A 20,640-nucleotide genomic window follows, 5' to 3' on the forward strand; every position below is an offset into this window, starting at 1 on the left:
TCAATATAAAAGAGTTTAGGAGAGTAAATCCCACCTCGACTGCTTAGATCTCAAGTACTTTCTTCCCTTTGCTATCACGCTTTGAGCACGAGTAATCACCTTTAAATTAACGTGTATCACAAATCAGTCTCAATCAATGACTCGAAATCATGTTCCCAATGTTTTCCTTTTCCCATTGATTTGTTTTATATTAACAGTCACAATCAAGACATGCTCTATCATCAAATCATGGTCACGCATTAGTGTTCTTCAACACACATCACACGCATACACAAACACACACGCCGACACACACACACATGCATCCCATATATCAATTGGTTTCCCCTTTTTCTCTCAATCTATATGCATGAGGGTTCAAGAACACCGATTAATCGGTTAGATGAGAAAGATAGATCAAAATACCTCTTCTTGATAGAAACGATCGGTAGAAATAAAGTAAAATCTTGATTCTTCAATAATTCTTGAGGCTTCAACATTAATTCTTCTCAAAAGATGAAGAATCCTGAAGAAAAATAGAAGAAAAATTTAGAGAGAGTGGGAGAGTGGGAGGCGTGAGTTTAGAGAGAGAGAGGCGTGTGATTAGTGGTTAGGGTTAGGATTTTCTCCCATGAATTTTAAAGAGTGCAAATTATAATCTTTAATAAAATAAATCAAAGATTTGAGAAGATATGGTAGGGAGGCAGCTAGCGTGAAATCTGGGGAAAAATAATGGGGTTTCGAATTCCACGCTGTTTAATCAGCATATGAATTAATTTGGAATTTATTTGGAATATCACGGAGTAGAATAAAATATCACGGAGTAGAATAAAATAATAAATCTCACTATTAAATAGGAATAGACAATTTCTTATGTGTAGGATTTATTTAGATTTTCACGGATCAAGAGATATCACGGAGCAGAATAAAATAATAATTTCCCCCAATAAAATAAGGAATGGCGTTTTTTTTCTTGCTCTCCCACAAGGAATTAAATTCAAATCCTAATTAAAATAGGATATGGCAAGATCTCCTTAGATATGGTAAGATATGCTAGAATATTTGCATTTATTCATGGAAGGGAATAATAGGTGATCAAATAATATAATAAATAATTCCTCCTCTCCATAAATAGGAGATTTTCGAAATCTCCTTGGATATATCATGTGGATCGATTTTTCTCATGGAGAAATAAAGAATAATTGGGTTTTGGATTTAATTGGATAAATATCCCAAGCAGTTAATTAAATCCAAGAAAACAGGATTCCTCTCGAATAAATCATATTGGTCAAAAATTCCAATAAAATAGGTGGAATAATTATGGATGAACCTATTCAATCTCACTCACCCTTAGGAAAATAATTCACCACAATATATTTCACCCGCATCAAATATTCACACAGTCACGTCACAATTTCAACCATTTTGACTATTCCACCTCCACGTCACATTTTCAACAATATTGACTATTTAACAGCCACGTCATATAATCAACAGATTTGACTATTCAAATCAATCTCAACTCCAAATCGCAATTAGGTCACAAAGAATCATGCAATTAATTCACTTAATCATTTAATCCACATAGTTCACGGCATTAAAAGTATTAAATGCAAAAATTTTATGGTTCGAAAATATTAGGGTTCGAAAAAGTGGGGCGTTACACACTGATAAGGCTAATTTCATGCATTGGTTATGGGGTAAAATTCTGTGATTTCTTGGGTCTAACAAGGTTTTATAAGCCAGGTGTGTAGAGAAACCGCTAGCCCCAGGAAGGAATGAAGATCGCCGGGGAAAAGAAGCTAGCGGGAAAATTAAGCAGAAAGAAGGAAAAGCCAATAGACTGAGGAACATCAGATCAGAGGGCAAAATGGAGAATGCATGAACAGTCTAGAAGCTTTGTCCGCTATAAATAAGAGCATGCGCTTGGCATGAGGATCATCACTTTTTTAGCTCTTAGTTTAGTTTTCACTTCTCTACACACACACTCACGGGGAATTTGGTGCGGGGGTTCACATTTCAGCTCGATAAGTGTCGCAACACCGTCTCTACGGAGGCGAAGAAACAATCATCTTTTGCTTTTTCTGTTTATTTCTCGTACTCGCCGAGTCCTCGCTGTTCGAGGCTCGGCTCTGTCAGTTATTATCGTTGGATACTTCGTACTTTGCAATGGATATCGCTGTTTTTGTTCCGTTTATCTTATCGTGTTGTTTTTGGTTTGATTTGCTGATTATTGTTGGTTGATCTGAGTTTGGAGTTGTTTTGTAAGAAATTTATTATTGATCGGTTTAATCTACGTAGACTTGTGAGGATCGGAGGTGGAAATGATGTTTGGTTGTTGTGGATGGCTTGGATCCAGAGTGGATTTTAAGCGTCCCGTGGATGGATCTGCTTGTTTTCGCTTGATTTTGTTATTTAAATTCTGCATTCTTGTTTTGCCTCGTCTAGTAGTCGTAGATCTGCTCTAGTTTTACTTGTTCTTCATTTCTTTCAGTTTAATTTCGTTACTTGCTTCGATCTTCGTTTTTGCTTTGTTTTAACTAGTTGTTTCGTGATAAATATTGGAGAAGATGATGTCGCTGTTAGTTAGTCCTTTAGTTAGTTATTTTGCAGCTTTTCAGTCGTACTCTGCCTTTTCAGGAAATGGTCCCCACGTCTAGTTTCTTTCCCAAGTCTAGGTTAATTTAGGAAACTGTTCGCTCGATCTAGTAATTGTCTCGCTTTATTTCGGTTAATATGCATGCTTTTATGTCTCTGCCTAGATCTAGCTGTTAGAGTAGAATATTTCATTTACCAAGTCTAGGAATTAAAGCTCAACCCCAAAAATTGTGTGGCAGCAGCCAAAAAAATAGTTCCCAAGTCTTTGAACATGTTTACTTGCGCATTCATCTCTGTGGATTCGATCCCTACTTCCCTGTACTAGTTTTCTTAGCTAAAGCGGGTTGAGGGTTTTTGAAGGGGGAGTTAAGGTAGTGATTGTGTGCCCAACGACAGGTAGCTCAAGGTTCTCTAAGTTCCTAGACCCAGTGTCTAGCGGATTTCCTAGAGCGAGGGTTTTCTTTATTAATTTTTGAACACTCTTTCGCTGACCATCAAACTCTAAATGTCACACTCTTCAAACACCTCGTCACGTATGAATATATTGACTTTTAAAGTAGAAACTTTTGTAAGTTTTAATGCATAAATAATTACATAAAAGAATGACAGAAATAAAAAAGAAAAATTTAAAGTATTGTTAATTAAGAATGAGTTTAATATCAAATAGAAATAAATTTTATAGAATAGAAAGTTTCTAATTTTAAGGAATTGATCAAAATAAAAATAAGTTATTCCCTCTGTCCCATAAAAGTACGGTCATTTTTTCATTCCGCCCGTCCAGTAAAAATAGTCAATTTCCATTTATGGAAAATTCTCCCCAACTCACTATGCATACACATCAATTTATTTACAACTTATACCACTAAGGTCCGTCACAGAACACTAATATTAACGTGGGTCCTCCTATCCACTAGCACTATTTTAACTACCCTTCTCATTCTCCATCTTACTTTATCAATTGTGCAATAATTCTTATACATTCCCAATGTTTTTATTTTTATAGGACAAATTGAGTATTATTTTTAGAGAACGAATGTAGTACTTCTTTTTCATATTGTATTTCCAACACTTTTGTTATGTTGGAATATTTTTTACTCCACTTTTCTTTCTCTCAAATGAAGCAAGAGGCTCATTCTCCGTTAAATTACGTCAATTACATTTTCTTTATATCTTTCTCATGCTTTTTTAATTGTATATTCAAAACTATTTTATTTTCAAATGTGTTATTTTTATAGGGCGGAGGTAGTACTAATATTTCCAACCAATAAAAAAATCGTACTAATATTTTACGGGATTGATTACTGATTAATACAGCGACGTCGAGCAAGAAAGTGAATCCTCTTTAAAATTAATTCCAAAGGAACAAATGTCATGAGATTGAATAAAAATGAATATACCTGAGGTGGACTAGCATGAATAGTAATAGAATGATGATACATATTGATGATAGATGGGACAATGGAGGGATGGTCCCGGTTTACAAATTGTTAAAAGTGGACAACGAATTATGAATAGAAAACTAGGGGGAGCCTTTTCCTCTATAAATAAAGTAATAACAATAATGTTGATCACAAAAGGAATTTGTCTTTCAAGATTTGTTGGTTTCGAGAAATGGCATCTCGAGTTTGTCTTAAATTGGAGCATGCTGAAAGACATAATCTTTTGGGTAGTTTGATCTTGTTTATGATTTGTTTTTGTGTTTGGATAGAGCATATTGTTTTCAGCGATACATATAGTAATTCGTGTAGATGCTTTCTTTGGAACCATGCACAAATTAATATGTTGCATTTAGTTTAAAATTGTATGGTGGATTAGTGTGTAATATATATGCAAGTTCATCACTTATTTCAGGTAAAACTTCTTCAATTCTTACAAATATGTTATGTGTGTATTCACTAAAACACAGTGTGTAAAAGGAGAGTTGTGTGTTATGACCAAATGGTCATCACTTATTTTTCTTACATGAGTGTGAATACAATGTGAAATCGACAAATTGATTCGAATATACCAAAAAGGGTGGGTTATGACCAATAATAGTATATATTTTGAAAAAAATAAAGCTGTGTGAGGTTGACCTATAAACTGAAAATAGCTTGATCCTAGCCTGAAAACTAAGCGAATTCACCCGATTTACAGTAAATTTCTTTCCTGTTTTTTTTATTTAACCACAATTGTTTCGAACCCGCCTTTGGCGAAATCCGACTAATCCTGCTCGACCGGGTTTATGGATTAAGGCGGGTGGTAGGATTTGAACCCGTGATCTCTTTAAAATTGAGCCATTTTTTTTGATAAAATCCAAAATAATTAATCTCTCTACTTTATTTTTTTATAGGCAAACTAATATAAATTTTAAAGATTATATCACGATGAACTCGAATCCAATACTTTTGGTCTTCTTAAACATTATCACTCTTCTAATAGGTCAACACACACACATATTACTTGATCTCTTCTACTTTATTTTCTTTACTTCTTTATTTTATTTTTGTTCTACTTTATCCTCACTCCTTTTACTGAATATTTATTTTTAAACTCCATGTCTAATAGAAATGTTTCAATACTAATGAGACAGGAAGAGTATTTCTTTTGATAAACAAGTCTCATATTCATGAGAAAAAATTCACTAGTCAAGATATATCAAGGTTACATTGTGACATGATATGTCCAATCAATATTTATTTAACCAGTAAAAATAGATGCTCACCTGTGACATTCTCTTTGTTTAGAAATATACCAAAATATGATAACATTATTAGGACTCTATGGATTATTATGGTGTATTAATGTATGTATTATACACATGTATTTTCGTGTGTAACTACTTTAATTTCTTCTGAACAAATTTAGTGAAATTACTTTAATCAACATAATTTTGTTAATCTTTATATTAATCATAATGTAACATATTTTAATTAACTTTAGTTACTTTAATTAACTTAAATTTCATATTCTATTTACTTTAATTAACTTAATTAATCATAGGATGTTAATACTAGGTAACTATTAAATGATTTGTTTTGACCAAGTTTCAATAATAATACTAGGATGACTCACGGTCCATTGACCAACCAACGCCGTCGATAACTCACGATCCATTCTAATAAGTAAATTAGTATGAGTAGGATGTGGGATCATAATAGTACCTAATTTGATTCATTCATTTGCAATAACCAAACAGATAAATAACATAAAACTAATTATTTGTGGCAAGATAGTAATTTGAAAACAATCATAAGTGCAAGTTTTAATGAAAACATGAAAACAATACTTTTGAGTGATTAATGTGTATCCCACATTAACATATCAGAAATAAAGTCCACATCAAGTACGATCTTCCAACTTCGGATAAAATTCTCAACTTTGAGTTAACCTTCCTTGTTGTCGCTCTTCTCGAAGAAAAAAAGCAAGCTATTTAGTTTCAAAAAGTATTCTGAAATCAGATGATATATAAGCTTCTATTCTACTGGGGATATGCATTCTATACTGCATCTCGCCCAAGCCCTCTAGCAACGCTTACCCTCCCAGCCCGTCTACTCCGGATCGCATCCGCAACCCACCATTGAGGATGAAACATTCACTCCAATAGCCTAATGTATGCATACAATAAAATCAAAGTGTAAATGACATACTGATTGACAAAAATCTAGTACCCTCCTTTCTATAAATTGGTAATGTAGCAATATCAATTTTGAAATATAGCTCTAATAGCATGTAACTATCAATTTTGTTCTCAACAAAATCACGAATGAAGTTGGTAGAGCCACTGATATATGGAAACATATTTGCCAAGGAACTCCAAATGCATACATTCAATACAAATATTTACTTTTGGGTTTCAATGGACTTGCTCCACAAATTCCCAATGAGGCATCTGAGCACCAGCCGATGAAGTTCCGTATTGCATAAGCTTCCTCAACCACTTAATCTTGTTCAAATATTGCTCCAAGTCAAAGATTGCTGCTTCCATACCAGCATGGTCGGAGCATTTTGAGTGTAGAACGTGGCGACCACTCATTCCCCGGCAATAATCGAGATTTTGTTCCTCTAGAGTGCTTTCAGCTGCAAGTTCAGCCCTTTGCTTCCCAGAATCAGCCAGTACTTGTCCTGTTTTACTTGTGCTGCAATCACCAGCTCCCTGTCTAGGGCTTTCGTTTTTGTTCTTCTGTTTCTTACAAATTATCTTCCCTGGCGAACACGTCCTTTTCTGCCTAGAATCAGCCGCCACCTGTCCTGTTTTTCTTGTGCGGCTATCACCAGCTCCCTGTCTAGCGCTTTCTGTTTTCTGCATCTGTTTCTTAGAGATTGTCTTCCTCGGCAAACATGTCCTTTTCTCTGTAGTTGTTCTGCCTTTTGCTATATTGGAAACGGCTGAGTTGGAGGAAGCTGGAGAAGAGAACAACGAACCAGCTGACCTACGACTGGCCTCAGTTTCTTGACCGGTATTGTGCAAATCCTCAACTCGAATTCCCTCGTCAATTACTGCAATGACTTTACATCAGCTTATCAAAAAATAGAATGCCTCGAGTCCGAAACATATGGAGCTAAGTAAGAGGTGAAGTGATGTGCGGTTAATGCAGTAAAGAATCACAATTTAAAAATTAAAACAGAAGTGCAAGTTGATTGTTTGCATACAGAAATCAAGTATACAAATATGGATTAGCTAGGAGACAATATCCCAAATGGCAATCAGAAACACCGCACAGATCTAGAACAATGATTTCTAGTATTCAGTTCTAAGCCAATCTGATTTCTAGTAATGTTCTATGATGCAGTTACATGCACTGAAGGTCGAAAGAAGAGTAAGAAGAAACGTGAAAGAAAGGAAAGCAGGATTTAAAGAGCACTTAAACCAACTTCAAGTGAAGCAGTTGTAACAGAAGCCACGCTAGTTAGCTGAAGTTAGATAATAAACTGGAGTAGTGAAAGGAAGTTAACGTAACAGTTAGACACAATAACCGAAAGAAGTTGCAGCAACCAAGATTGAGTAGAATAGATACGTATACTTGTCACGTTGATTAGATTCATCATTATAACCGTATTACGAATTGTAATTGGCTTAGGTACTTCCTAGAACCCCCTGAGGTGTGAGTTTATTCTCATCTGTTGTATCTTCCATTCTTCTTATATACACAGTGCTTACATCTTGTTCTTCACTTTGTCTATCGATCATCACTACTCAAATATAACACCTATCATCTAATGCCACAATCCTTGAAATGCTAAATCTGTAGCTCTACTCCAGAAGTAAATATGTAGATGAGTGTTCCCAGTTAAACAATAAAGGATTGTCTTACCCGGCGAACCAAGAGAAGGATGACCCTATTCCATAAATTCATGTCAGGGGAAAAGGTTTGGTTAAAATAATAATCTGAGACCTAAAGTATGAGAACACTATGCATAAATATCAGGCATAATAGACATGCATATAACATTTGATGCTCATGGGTCATGCCTACAAATTAACATCCCACACCTATTCAACATGACTCCATTCTTAAACTAGCTGATAGTTCATTGTTGTTTCATCATACCTTGGTTTACAGGTTTCACAACACGACAACAAATGTCACCTTCCTGCAATTTGCGAATAGGATGAGAAAGGTTGTTGTATTAGTATAAAAATACATCAAGAATGTAGGGCATCATATTGTACATGTACAAGCCTTTAATGTTGAAGGTGCAATTAGATGATTAATAATTTTCAATAAATGAGAAATTAAAAGTCAAATGGCAGACACTTCTACAAATTAGAAAGTTACAAACATGGATATTTATGCAGTTTACTACATAAAGCTACATCCTAAGAAAAAACATTGCACTCCAAATAAATCTTAATGAATTGCTTATACAACTCAACTTCCTAACATAGACCTCTACTGTCAAATTTATCTGTTAGAGCAACCTTAATGTGAGTAGATAACTACATAGAAACAGTCAAAACCAGTTCTGCGCCAAGTAAACTAAACTCATTTCTTCAAATTGTGTCCAAATTTCCATGAAAAAGCACATGAAAGACATATCAGGATGTGGTAATTTAGATTAAAGTACATACTACCTCCGTCCTTTAAAGAAAAAGTATAATAACACATATCTATATCAATTTATAGAAGAAGTTGGATACAGAATGAAAGTCCGAAGCACCCAAGTTATGAAGACCAATCTAATGATGGAAGTAAATCCTTGAATATATCTTATATGATGAACTTCTAGAAGAAGTTCAAGAATGAATTTTTGAAATAAACAAATACAACATCCACAAAGAAGAGATGACAAACCTGAGTAGGTAGGGTCCAACCAAGTTCAGGAGACCAGTCTAGTGATGGACGTAAATCCTTGAAAAGCACTTCATATGTTGAACCTTCGCCATAAGGTGGGGGTGTCAGTTCGATCTAAAGAGAAAGCAACCGCACATAAACGAAAATAGGTTAGTATTAAGTACCATGACAATAATCGTTACACAGTTCAAAATTCGGCTAGAACTAAGGTTTTCATCCTTGCATCTTAAACTGCAACATCTTATAACTAAAAGCTAACTGTCCGTTGCCTTATTTATCATTTATCCTACCATATACCCTTTTATTTTTTTTATTTTTCAATTTCCTTTCTTCTTGTAGATGATTAAAGATTATAGAAAGTAGCTGGGTTCTAGTATTGAATTTTAAATAGAACATTCAGTAACCAGAGTATATTGTGATTTGGGACTAACTAACATTGCTTAACATAAGTCTCCATAATTAATACCTGGGCCTTGTCATCACCTAATAATTGTGTTATATGTCCAGACCAATAACAGTCACTATTCCACCAGTCCACCAAATTACCCACCCTCCAAGAATCACCGGCAATTACTGTGACTTCTGAGATCTCAGCGACATGAAGCATTTCCTTCTCATTATATAGAGGTGGGTAAGGTGGCCTCACCATCAATTCTCCATAATACCCTTTTCTGATCCCCGAATAATAAGGAGGCACCTGATATAGCTTTGTCCAGTCTACTTCTGCAGAAAGCAACAAAAACCAAATGGAAAGAGGTTATTTGTACATGTAAGAAAATGGAATCTACAAATATAAATGTCGAAGGAAATTGGAGCATTGTAGTACAAGGAAAATCTGTGACAATTATCTTCTACAGCCAGATTCCTACTAATGAATGATTTGTATAGTTAAGAATATAAGTATCCCACATCGGTGGTGTGACATAGTATAGCTTAGTCTCTTGTACTCCCTCTTTGTAGTAGAGGCGTTTCATTTTGAGCACTCGTTTTGGAAAATTGATAATAAATAATTAAAGTAGAGAAACAGTAAAATAAGAGAGAGAATAATATAAATAAGGACGGAGGGAGTACTATATATATGTGGCCTATGTTGAGTAATGAAACATACCTACACCCACAACTATTCTCTACTATGTCTATATACTTCTCCGCATATATATGTGCTTTATTGTTCTACATGTATCGTGCCTGGGCTTTTCTCTCTAATGAGGTGAGACTCATTCTCCACTAACAATACTTTATTAACTTTTTCTATCTCTCTCTTGCTTTACAAATTGTGTATTAAACCCGTACCCAACCAAAAGTGCATACTCTTGTGGGACGAAGGGAGTACTAAAATCTGAATAAATAGATGTAATTAAGACATAGCACTCTATACTAACTGTAATAAAAGTTACTCCCTCCGTCCGCGAATAGGAGTCCTATTTCTTTACGGCACGAGTTTTAAGAAGTGCTAACAACAGTTACTCACTTGTATATACTCCCTCTGTCTCTTGCTAAGTGATTCATATTTCTTTTTGGGATGTCCCAAATTAAGTGAGTCATTTCTTTTTTTTGGCATTCTGTCTCTTAATTTTTCCACTCTACTTTATTCCCTCTCTTACTTTTATTCTCCTCCACTAAACAAACAAAACCTCATTTTCTTAAATCCAGTGCCGAAAAGAAATGCCTCAGTGAGGAATGGAGGGAGTATTAGTTTTAAATGAAATGTGAGTGCAATGTGGGCCCTATTACCATTTATGATAAAAATGAAATGGGACTCCTATTCGCGGATGGAGAGAGTTATTAATATCTACAAGAGATTGATCACCACCATAATTAAGATTATAGATGTCTTTAATGTCACTAAATGAATGCCATTTATGTCCTTTAACAGTAAATAATATTTAGCAAACTGGGCCTAATTTCGGAAACCATAGCCACCACTACAGGAGTCCAAGAGACCATAGCCGCTACTTCTAGCAAAAAAATTAGACACCACTACATGAATTCCAAAAACCCCAACCACCCAGCCGCCGCTCCCAAAGTTAGGAGGGATAAAGTTAGTTATGTTAAATTCGCGCCCCAGTCGCTCAGGGTGCCAACTGAATCACCACAAGGTGTCTGGCCCGAACCTAAGGCGGTCGGGGCGCCTAGTTTCTTAAATCAGTAAACCTTAGACCCTTCAAATCTTCTTTTCCTAAAACCACTCAATTATAATTAATGTTCAAATCTTTCCCTGATCTTGATTCCTTCAAATCCACAAAAGTATCCTAAAAAATACTCCCTCCCTCTGTCCCATGGTACTCGCACTTTTCTATTTTGGGCTTTCAGCCCGCCCCGAACTACTTGCATTATTTCTATTTTAAACAATAACTAGAGTATTTTATTAAGATATTAGAGTTAATTAGGTGTTCCTTTATTAAGTGTTTTCCTATTACACTTAAAATACTAATTTGACTATACTAATTACTGAATCCTTAATTTACGACCTAGCATGGGACGGAGGGAGTATTAACTTTTTCAATTCTCCAAATATAATAACGTTGCAGCCTTAGTCCTTACTCAATTCTTCTTCTCCTCTTCTCAATTAATTTTTCCCTGTTCTACTCAAATTCTTTTTGAATATATCAGGAATAGAAGAGCTCTAATGTGTTAGTGCGCCTCGATTCATGGAGCGCGCTCCCCGCGCCCCTAACAACATTGTATATAGTAGAAAAGGTACAATCTTAAACCACTTAGAACATATATTAACAAGAGGCAACTCTGAGACTTACTCTCCTCGCTGAAGTCAATATATTCTATGGCATGTATAAGTATTCCCTTTTTCTTGCAAATCTTCTGAATCTGATAGAAGGATATTAATATCCAAGTAAGTACAATATGCTCAAAATTGATCAAAATCATCAAACAATACATGAATATCAAATATAAAAGGTATCGGCAAATGGAACAAAAATAATTATAACAATATATTTTGTCGATGTAAAGAGAGAACTAAAAGCACTATATAAGTCTCATGGGTCACTTTTCTTGTCACCAATCGGTTTTAGGATGGGAACCATGGATTTCTATCATGGTATCAGAGCGGATGTCTATCATGGTATTAAATTGGGTTGGTTGCCTAAAACTTAACTGACCCAACAGATATCTGGATTGAAATGAAAAATGACTGACTCATATATATATCTATATATATATGGATATTAAATCTGGGTCAATTTGATATAGGGCTTGTCCAACTCGATCAAAAAAAGAATCTCCAACCCCTCCAAGTTCACCTTGAATTTGGGGAGGTGTAGACAAATGGAACAAAAATAATTATAACAATATCACACGTCAATGCAAAAAGAGAACAAAAACCATTGTATAAGTCTCATGGACCACTTCTCCTAATACCAATTGGTTTTGGGATAGAACACTGTGGATTCAATCAAAAGCGACATTAAGGTCTTAAGTTTTCTAAGCTTAGGTGTTCCACTAAGGCACATGCCTTTGGGAAGCAAGTGTGGAGAATATAAATAAAACTCATAAAAATGAAGTCAATAACACAAGACACAAACCAATGTTATGGATGGCGTATGGCAGCTTACGGCGGTAAGCCAAAAAACTGCCACAGGGATGCATTGATATGGCGGTCGATAAATTAATTAATAAAATATTAGTAATATATGTATACATAAATTCAAAATATTAGAAAATAATAAAAAATGTAAATATCAACTATTAAAACAATAAACATGACCTCTTAGGCAGGGATTGCTTGTAACCAAATCAGCACAACACAACATTGCCCTCCCCCACAAAATAATAGAATTAAGAAAATAAGTCTTCTTTTCCCCCAAAAGTTTCAAAAGTGCAAGATTGAGATAAATGACCAGTACATTCCTAAGCATATTTGCCCAAAACACTTTCGTAAGTAGTCTCTCCGTTGATGAAATATTGTCCACTTTTGCTTTTTTTCATTTTTGGTATATGGATCTCACTTTCTACTAACTCATTACACTCACATTCTATTATAAAACTAATATATGAATGTGGAACACACATTCTACTTACTCACTTTTCTTCACTTTTCTTAAAACTCACGCTAAGTCAAATGTGGACAACATTTTGCGGACGGAGGGAGTATCCCAAAGCAATCCAAGTAATAATTTGAAAATCTTCAAATAAAGAATTCTGAACTTAATAAAAAGCACAAGAAGCAAGAATCGACAAAACTCATGTAAACAAATTCGACTAAATAGAAATATCTGCATCATTTGCCTAGGCTCAGTCTGAACAGTGAAGAGATACACAAGTAACACAAGCAGAGAAGGAGCCTTCTCCAGGCAAATACCTGATGAAGTGTGAAACCTCTTATGTTACTGATAAAAAGTAAAAGTAAAGTCACAGTGAACGAAATATGCCCAAAAAACAACACCAGTCAGAGTTTACAGAAGAAACTAATCCTATTCTGCAATTACATCACTACCCGAAAATGCGTTTGCCCAAGACCATAAGTGTAGCTAATAGGTAATAGCCCTGAAATATTCTCCACCAATTCGCTCGAGATGTTTGAAATCCAAAAACATGATTGTGGAAATTTTTATCCCTTTTTAATGCGACACTTTAAAGTATACAAACTTCTGAGAGCAGCAATTTGAAAGCTTAATAAAGCCAAATACGTATATTCAATGAAAATCTGAGCACGTGATGATTTCACCATTTTCCCTCTAAATTCGTATGAACAGTAAATGCATTTCAGAAAAATAAATTACATAAAACAGAAAATAAGTAATGAGTGCGAAATCCAGAACATATTTAGCGTACCTTGCATCGGAACCACGCACCGCGAAACCCCTCCTCGAAGGTCCTAACTTCCGCCAATTGACCAACCTTGAACGGTAGATTGACCTTGTTTTCCTTTTCCATCATCAACTATTCACCCAGATTTCCTGTCGTTGTGTTTCAAAGCTTTCTTAGTAGCTTTATTTAAGTGTGTAAAAAAAAAATTAAAAAAAATTAAAAAAAAAAATAAATAAGAAAGAATAAAATAAAGAATGGATAGAGTAAACTAAGAGACAATAAAACAGTGATAAAAAAAAGGAAGGGAAAGAGTAAAATAGAAAGAATAAAATAGTGATTAAAAAAAAAGAAATGGAAAGAGTAAAATAAGAAATACTTCATCCGTTCCATAAAAGTTGAGTCGTAATTTTTTTTAGTTCGTCCCAACAAAGTTGAGTCATTTCCTTTTTTAACAAAAGACAAAACATCTAATCACTCTTATTTTATTCCATCATTTATTTTACTCTCTCTTATCTTTTCTATTTTTTTCATCTCTCATATTTATTTAATATAAATTCTTAATCTATGTGCCCAAAAGTTTTGTATCAACTTTTATGAGACGGAGGGAGTAATAAAATAGTGATAAAAGAATGAATAAAATAGTGATAAAAAATGAATGAAAAGAATGAAATAAGAAAGAATAAAATCTTATCTTATTTTATGTATCTTATTGATCTAAAGTGATAGTTTGGCGAAAAGATAATTTTATTCTTTTTGGAAGGAAAATGTAAAGCTATTTGGTTTACCCTTTGAGAAATGACAATCATTGGATAGAAAAAAAAAACAACTCCTATTGAGCAATAGTGGCTTCTCAAATAAATATAAGCAGTTATATATACTCACACCATTAATTGAATCTCCATTTTAGTGGACTAATTATCTGATATTTTTTTATTGCAGTTGGCGACAGCTCCAAACCTCCACTTATGGATGACGAGGACTAATTATCTGATTTTTTTTTGAATGATTTTTTGATTTTGCGATTGCAAAGTGTGGAATCCGACTGCTCAGGAGACAGCTGGCGGGTGAAGCGACGAGAGAGATGCCGAAAATGAAGAGGAAGCAGTGGCGACGCTGCTGTGTAGGATGGGTTACGGCACCGGCGGCGGTGGCGGCGCCGGCTGGACTCGCACGCCGGCAAGCCCGATACCTGAGAGTTACGATGGAGAGAGAGGGGCTGATGACCAGCGACGTCGGTGGCCGAGAGGTGGAACCGCGAGAAGGAGAGAAAGAAGAACTATAGGCAGCCGGCGATGCCATTGCCAGCCGAGCGCCGCTGCCCTATCTAATGTCTGAAACGTGATTTTGAAATAATTTAATTGTTGGTCTCATTGTTTGGGCTATAAATTATTTAATTGTTTCACTTCTACTTAGACGTTGCATACTCATACGAATTCGTTCGGCATGTCCAAGTACAAATGCTAAATAATTTATACTCCATATTTTATTTAATTAAACATGAATAGCTAAGAAAAATATATTGCAAAAGGTTAGATAAAAAAATTATAATGTGCCTCACTCCATTTAATTGTTCTATACTTAGATTGTGTAGGAATTAAGTAATTATATTTAAGTGTGGTATAGATTGAATTGTTTTTTATTTACTCATATTTCTATTCTTTTTACTTCTCAAAATTTTGAAATATGTTTATATTGAATTCAAATGTGGCTAAACCACGTAATTATGAAACACTAATAAATAATGATATAAAATGAAACTAAATTAATATCATTATAAAACAAAGAACAATATTGCATAACATTAATTATTGTTGTGTTAGTAATATACAATATTATATATAATATATTAGTTTAATTAAATATGTTAAAATTACTTATAAATGTATATTTATATTGAAGATGTATAATTCATAACTATATTTATATTCAATATATATACTTTATAAATATATTTATATTTAAATTACTAGAAGTACACAAGTTATAATTGAGTTGATTTTGTTAATCGAAACTAGTGAACTATTTATTCGTTCAAATAGTTTGCTTTTTTTAATTCTTTTGTAAATAGTAGTATTATATTTTTCTTTATTTGTATGACTTATTCTATTTCATCCACACATCTCCTCTTTTGTTATTTCTTTTATTTTATACTACACTTAAAATAAAATACAATCATCTGCTAAAATATAAAATATTTTATTGAGAGTGGCTTGAGAGAAGTACAATTGTACAAATATTTAGTGTATACCGAAAAATCGGTAAAGTTCAAATATTATATAAATATCATTATATTATATTTAATATTATTTATATATAAAATAGAAAAAAAAATGAAATAATCTCCGAAAATTCTACTTTTAAATATTTTATGTATAAAATAGTTTTTTTTTTCATAACAATATTAGGTGTGTCGTACCGTACTACGGTACACCGCAATAACGCTAAGGTAACAATATCAAAAACTAATCATACCGAATTTCCGGTATACTAAAAATTCAATATGGTATCGGTATGATATTTTTCATACTGCAATTTTCGCTATAATATACGGTATGTCGTTCTTGGTACGGTATACCATGATGCAATACATAGGCCTTGTTTTTTCATTTACTTTTATAAATTTAAGATAGTATTTTAATTGTACTAGTATTACTTATTTTATTTAATAAAATAATTATTTAATAATATTTTATTATATTTTTATTGTTAGGTCAATGATTGATTATTTCATTTAATTGTATTTTTACTTTGAGTATATTAAATGAGGGGAGTGATCAATTGCTAACTAATTAGCAATCACAAATTAAGACCAAATCTTAGCCATTAGATAGAAGATCTAGTGGTTGAAATAATGTCAAATGAATTATATTTTAAATTAAAAAATTATTAAATAAAATTAAAGGGTATTAATATCAATTATCTCTCACTAAAATCATAAAACTTTAAATTTACGTAATTTTCTCGATTTAAATTATTTTTTCGTAAAAAATATATCAAATTAAAGATAATTTTATAAGGATTCTAATGAGATTTCAATTGCATATGTTCCGACGATGTTCGGGTGATGAAATTTGATAAATTATATTTCAATTTTCGTACATGTTGATACGAAGCTTTTATCAATAAATGCAAAAAAATCTCAATATAGTGTATGCGAAATCTCAATATAATGTAGGTAAAATATCAATAAAACTATGTTGATGTTTTCGTGTACTTGTGTTGATATTCTTATGTCATATTGTTGACATTTGTAATACACTATGTTGATATAAAAAAACACCCACGAAAATTATCATATGATAACATAATGACGATATTACCCTTTTGTTGATATTTGTCTACTATTTATTGATATTTTTTTTATTCAATCTCAGCCTTTGATTTTTGGATCAAAGGGTCCATAATCAATCTCAATTTGGGATTAAGGGGTGATAAACTCAATAGAAGATGACCCATGGTTATTTTATTTAATTGCATTTTAATTTTGACATAAAATGGCCATTTGTCTTGTGCAAATACGATAAAATTAAAAGTTCGCATACTTATCTTATGATATACTCTTAATAAGGCTCGTTTCATTCATTTGTTTTGGGGTGAAATTCTATTATTTTTGGGAACTAATGAATGAATTTGAGCCAGTTGTGTAGAGAAATCCGCTGAACAAGAACTGCATGAAGGAAATAAGCGGACAGCGGATAAAGGTGGAAATGGAGCATTTTTACATCCGCTACGAACTGATCAAGTGAGCGAAGAGTGGGGCATCAAAAGGAGCTGAAGCATATTTTGAAGATCCTTAGGCGAGGGGTAGAACTGACATTTTTGAAGAGAAGTACCCTAGATAGACGTCACCACGGTTCAAGAACCGCCGCTTCCCGGTCCCAAACCGGCGGTTCAGGTTCAAAAAAATGCCGAACCTGAATCGGCCCGCCTAGCTTCCGGCGGTTCCAGTTCATGAACCGGTTCATGACACGGTTCATAGCCGGTTCAAGACCGGCAGTTTTCAGACGGTTACGGTCCGGTTCCGGGCCAGTTCGCCGGTTCAAGTTCGGATTTTTATTTTTAAATATATTCATTTATAGTGCTAATTACAAATTACACCTTGTAGTTGTAGTCTTTTACTAACTATCGAATAAATAAATATAACGAAAATGACAATCGACAAATAGAATAGAAGTCGACATTGGAGTTGGACAATTGGAATTTTATTGATACAATGATTACAATCATACAATTATACAAATTTGAACGATATGTTGATATTACAAATACAAATGTTGAAAATTGAAATTACAAAAGAGTCAAAAGACTTAATACATAACATAATACATGCTTGTTAGCTTGTATAACAATTTAAATAAAAAATCTTGAAGTAAAAAACAATAAAGTTGAAACAATTGAAAAAAAAAAAGAAATAAAGGAAAAGGACTTGAGCCCAACTTAAATTTAAAATTTAAGTTGGGTTGTCTACGTATCCTTAATGCTCAAAGTCCACGTAGTTCTCTTACCTTACTTACCTATTGGAAGGTCAGGTGTTCTTTCCGCGGGTTTTCGTATGTGATTTGGAGTGTATCCAACTGATCAGGAAGAAATTCCCGACCCAGCTGAGTCGTTGATACGACAACCGGGACCTGGCTTCAACAAGTTCCTCAACCCACTTCTACTGATTAGTATAATGGAGGTAAAGGTCGAATCCCACGAGGATGGACACGTTTTGATAACTGCGGTGACTTTCCTGGGTGTTTTGGTTAGCTACCACGCTTGGGTTGAGATTTTACCTAGGCGAAAAATAAAGGTGGTACTCTACTGACTAGCAGGCGTGAAAATAACAGGCATGTAGTGGTGTTCGTGAAAATAGGGGACAAGGTGTCTCAGAGGCATATGGAAAGTAGACAGTTACTAAAAGAGGAAAATTAGACAACAAGGTATATCTGGTGGCTGGTGGCTCTCTGACAGGTCTGGATAGTACAACTGAAAAGTAGGGAACAAAAGCAAAAGTAACTTAAAAGTAAAAGTGGTCCAAACTAAAGTTGATTTTGACGTTTTCTTCTTCACCAAGTATTGACAAAAATCATATGAATACAAACACCATAACTAAACTTAGATTCATAACCTCAAACTCAAGATCCATTGATTTAAAAACGCTCAACTTAAGATAAACGGCGAAACTGCAATTTTACTTCTACTGACTGACATGCAAGGCGGTGATTATAATGCAACTTGAAGACTTCAAACACGAAAATTAGACTAAACATAACTACAACTTCAGATCGACAACTCCATGTAAGAAAACACTCAAAACTTAAAAGCAACAACTAGATCTAATTTTCCTAGGCAGAATGAAGCAAACTCAAACCAAAGCGACATACGAAATAGAAACTTCATAATTAAAACGTTGGAACTTCACAAAGTACTTCAAAAGGCAACAGCGATGAGTGTTTGCAACAAAACCAACGACGAAAACAAGTAAAGATTAAACTAGAAAGCAAAATAACGATTGTTTGGCCACTCCGGGCGATGATACTGCTTATACTACTACGACAACTGGCTGGAACGGTGGATCGATGATTTCTCCGGCAGATTCTCGGACGTCAAATGACCATAGCTGTGGCGAGGAACGAGAGATTGGACAATGCTGAAGGACTGATCTTCTACAGAGAATTCTACTAAGTGTGTTTTAGAACCGAGAACCAAAGGCCAAACTCTAAGAGAGAACCCTTCTCTCTCTCCAAGTGGCTTCTTTTATAGGGAGGCTTGCCCTTGCTTTTAGGGTAGACTTCCTGTGACATCCCTAACCTGAAAAATGCATCATTTTATATATATATATATATATATATATGTGTGTGTGTGTGTTGCTTTAATCATTAAGTGCTTAATTTAAGTGTGTAAATGTATAGTAATACGGGTGTGTGCATGATAATATTTTAAGTATGGAACACTATAGTACTTATAAAAGCATACGTGTACATGGACGAAATTTATTTGATTTATGTGTATATAGGTGTAGTGATTCTATTTAACTACTTATATATGGGATTTTATTTTTATATAGTATTGGTAATTATAGGGGACGACTTTGAGACCTTTTTAATTGATCAAAACTTTATCATCTATAGTATTTGAATAAATATTCTTTTATGTGTGAATACATGATTATACACGTGGAATCAAGAGAGGAAATGCATGTCATTTAATTAAGTGTATTATTTTGGAACCATGACTAAGCCTAAGCCGACTTAGTTACATATATGAGAGAGAGTATAGTTAATCAAATATGGAATAAGAAAAGAAAAAGATAGGCGACGGGCATAAGGGAATATCAATTTCGAAGAGAGACAGATGGTTGTGAATTAGAAGACGGAATTAGGAGTTCAGTTAGATTCTTGACTTAGTCAGGTGTGTATAAATCACACTTTTAATTTTACATATTTTATGTGATTGATTGCTATGTGTTAAATTGGAGTGAATATTTGAATTATATAATGTGAGACTAAAATGGTGATGTGTTATTTGATATTGATGTTGTATATGATGTGGATATAAGATTTGTGCAATGAATATATTTATCTATAGTATTGGAATTAATTGGTGGAATATATGGATATGTAATTGGTGCAATGGACATGTTTGATGTATGGTGTTGGAATTATTCGAATCATGGGTTTAAAGAAGATATGTGATTGTCTTGCTCTGGATCTGATATACAATGGCAAAAGACTTACGGGTTATATACAATGATAATGGACCTACGGGTCAAAGAAAATATGCAAAGAGGGGCCTTCGTGGAAAGGTCAAATCAAAGAGGGACCTTCGTGGAAAGGTCAATAATGCAAAGAGGGGCCTTCGTGGAAAGGTCAAATCAAAGAGGGGCCTTCGTGGAAAGGTCAAATAATTAAAAGGGACCTGCAGGTCGTATACAATGGAAATCCCGGGCAGATACCAGGCTTGACCAGTCACAGAATAATAAATTGAACAGAGTGGCATATGCATATGTATATGAAATTGTTTCTAATATTTGTTGGTT

At 33.9% G+C, this 20,640-nt stretch overlaps 1 protein-coding gene across 7 annotated transcripts; it reads right to left on the bottom strand.

The window, feature by feature from the left end:
- Positions 1 to 6,209: 6,209 nt before the first annotated feature.
- On the bottom strand, positions 6,210 to 13,788 carry LOC125186816 (uncharacterized). 7 transcript variants are annotated; one of them, XM_089059795.1, is made up of 6 exons: positions 13,644 to 13,788; positions 11,609 to 11,678; positions 9,403 to 9,575; positions 8,853 to 8,966; positions 8,109 to 8,151; positions 6,210 to 7,065 (listed from the first exon to the last, which is right to left on the bottom strand). In XM_089059795.1, exons 1-6 carry the CDS (start codon positions 13,746 to 13,748, stop codon positions 6,413 to 6,415), a joined length of 1,158 nt encoding a protein of 385 aa, XP_088915921.1. In that variant the 5' UTR covers positions 13,749 to 13,788; the 3' UTR covers positions 6,210 to 6,412. The 7 variants fall into 7 exon arrangements, with proteins under 7 accessions (XP_088915921.1, XP_088915920.1, XP_047939224.2 ...); XM_089059794.1 differs by having other exon boundaries at positions 8,853 to 8,935; positions 9,336 to 9,575; XM_048083267.2 differs by having other exon boundaries at positions 6,210 to 7,056; positions 9,319 to 9,575.
- Between the last annotated feature and the right edge of the window lie 6,852 nt (positions 13,789 to 20,640).

The sequence above is a fragment of the Salvia hispanica genome, chromosome 5, assembly GCF_029641045.1.
Source record: "Salvia hispanica isolate PSC_SH4W2 chromosome 5, Shi_PSC_v1, whole genome shotgun sequence".
In the NCBI taxonomy this organism is placed as follows: domain Eukaryota; kingdom Viridiplantae; phylum Streptophyta; class Magnoliopsida; order Lamiales; family Lamiaceae; genus Salvia; species Salvia hispanica.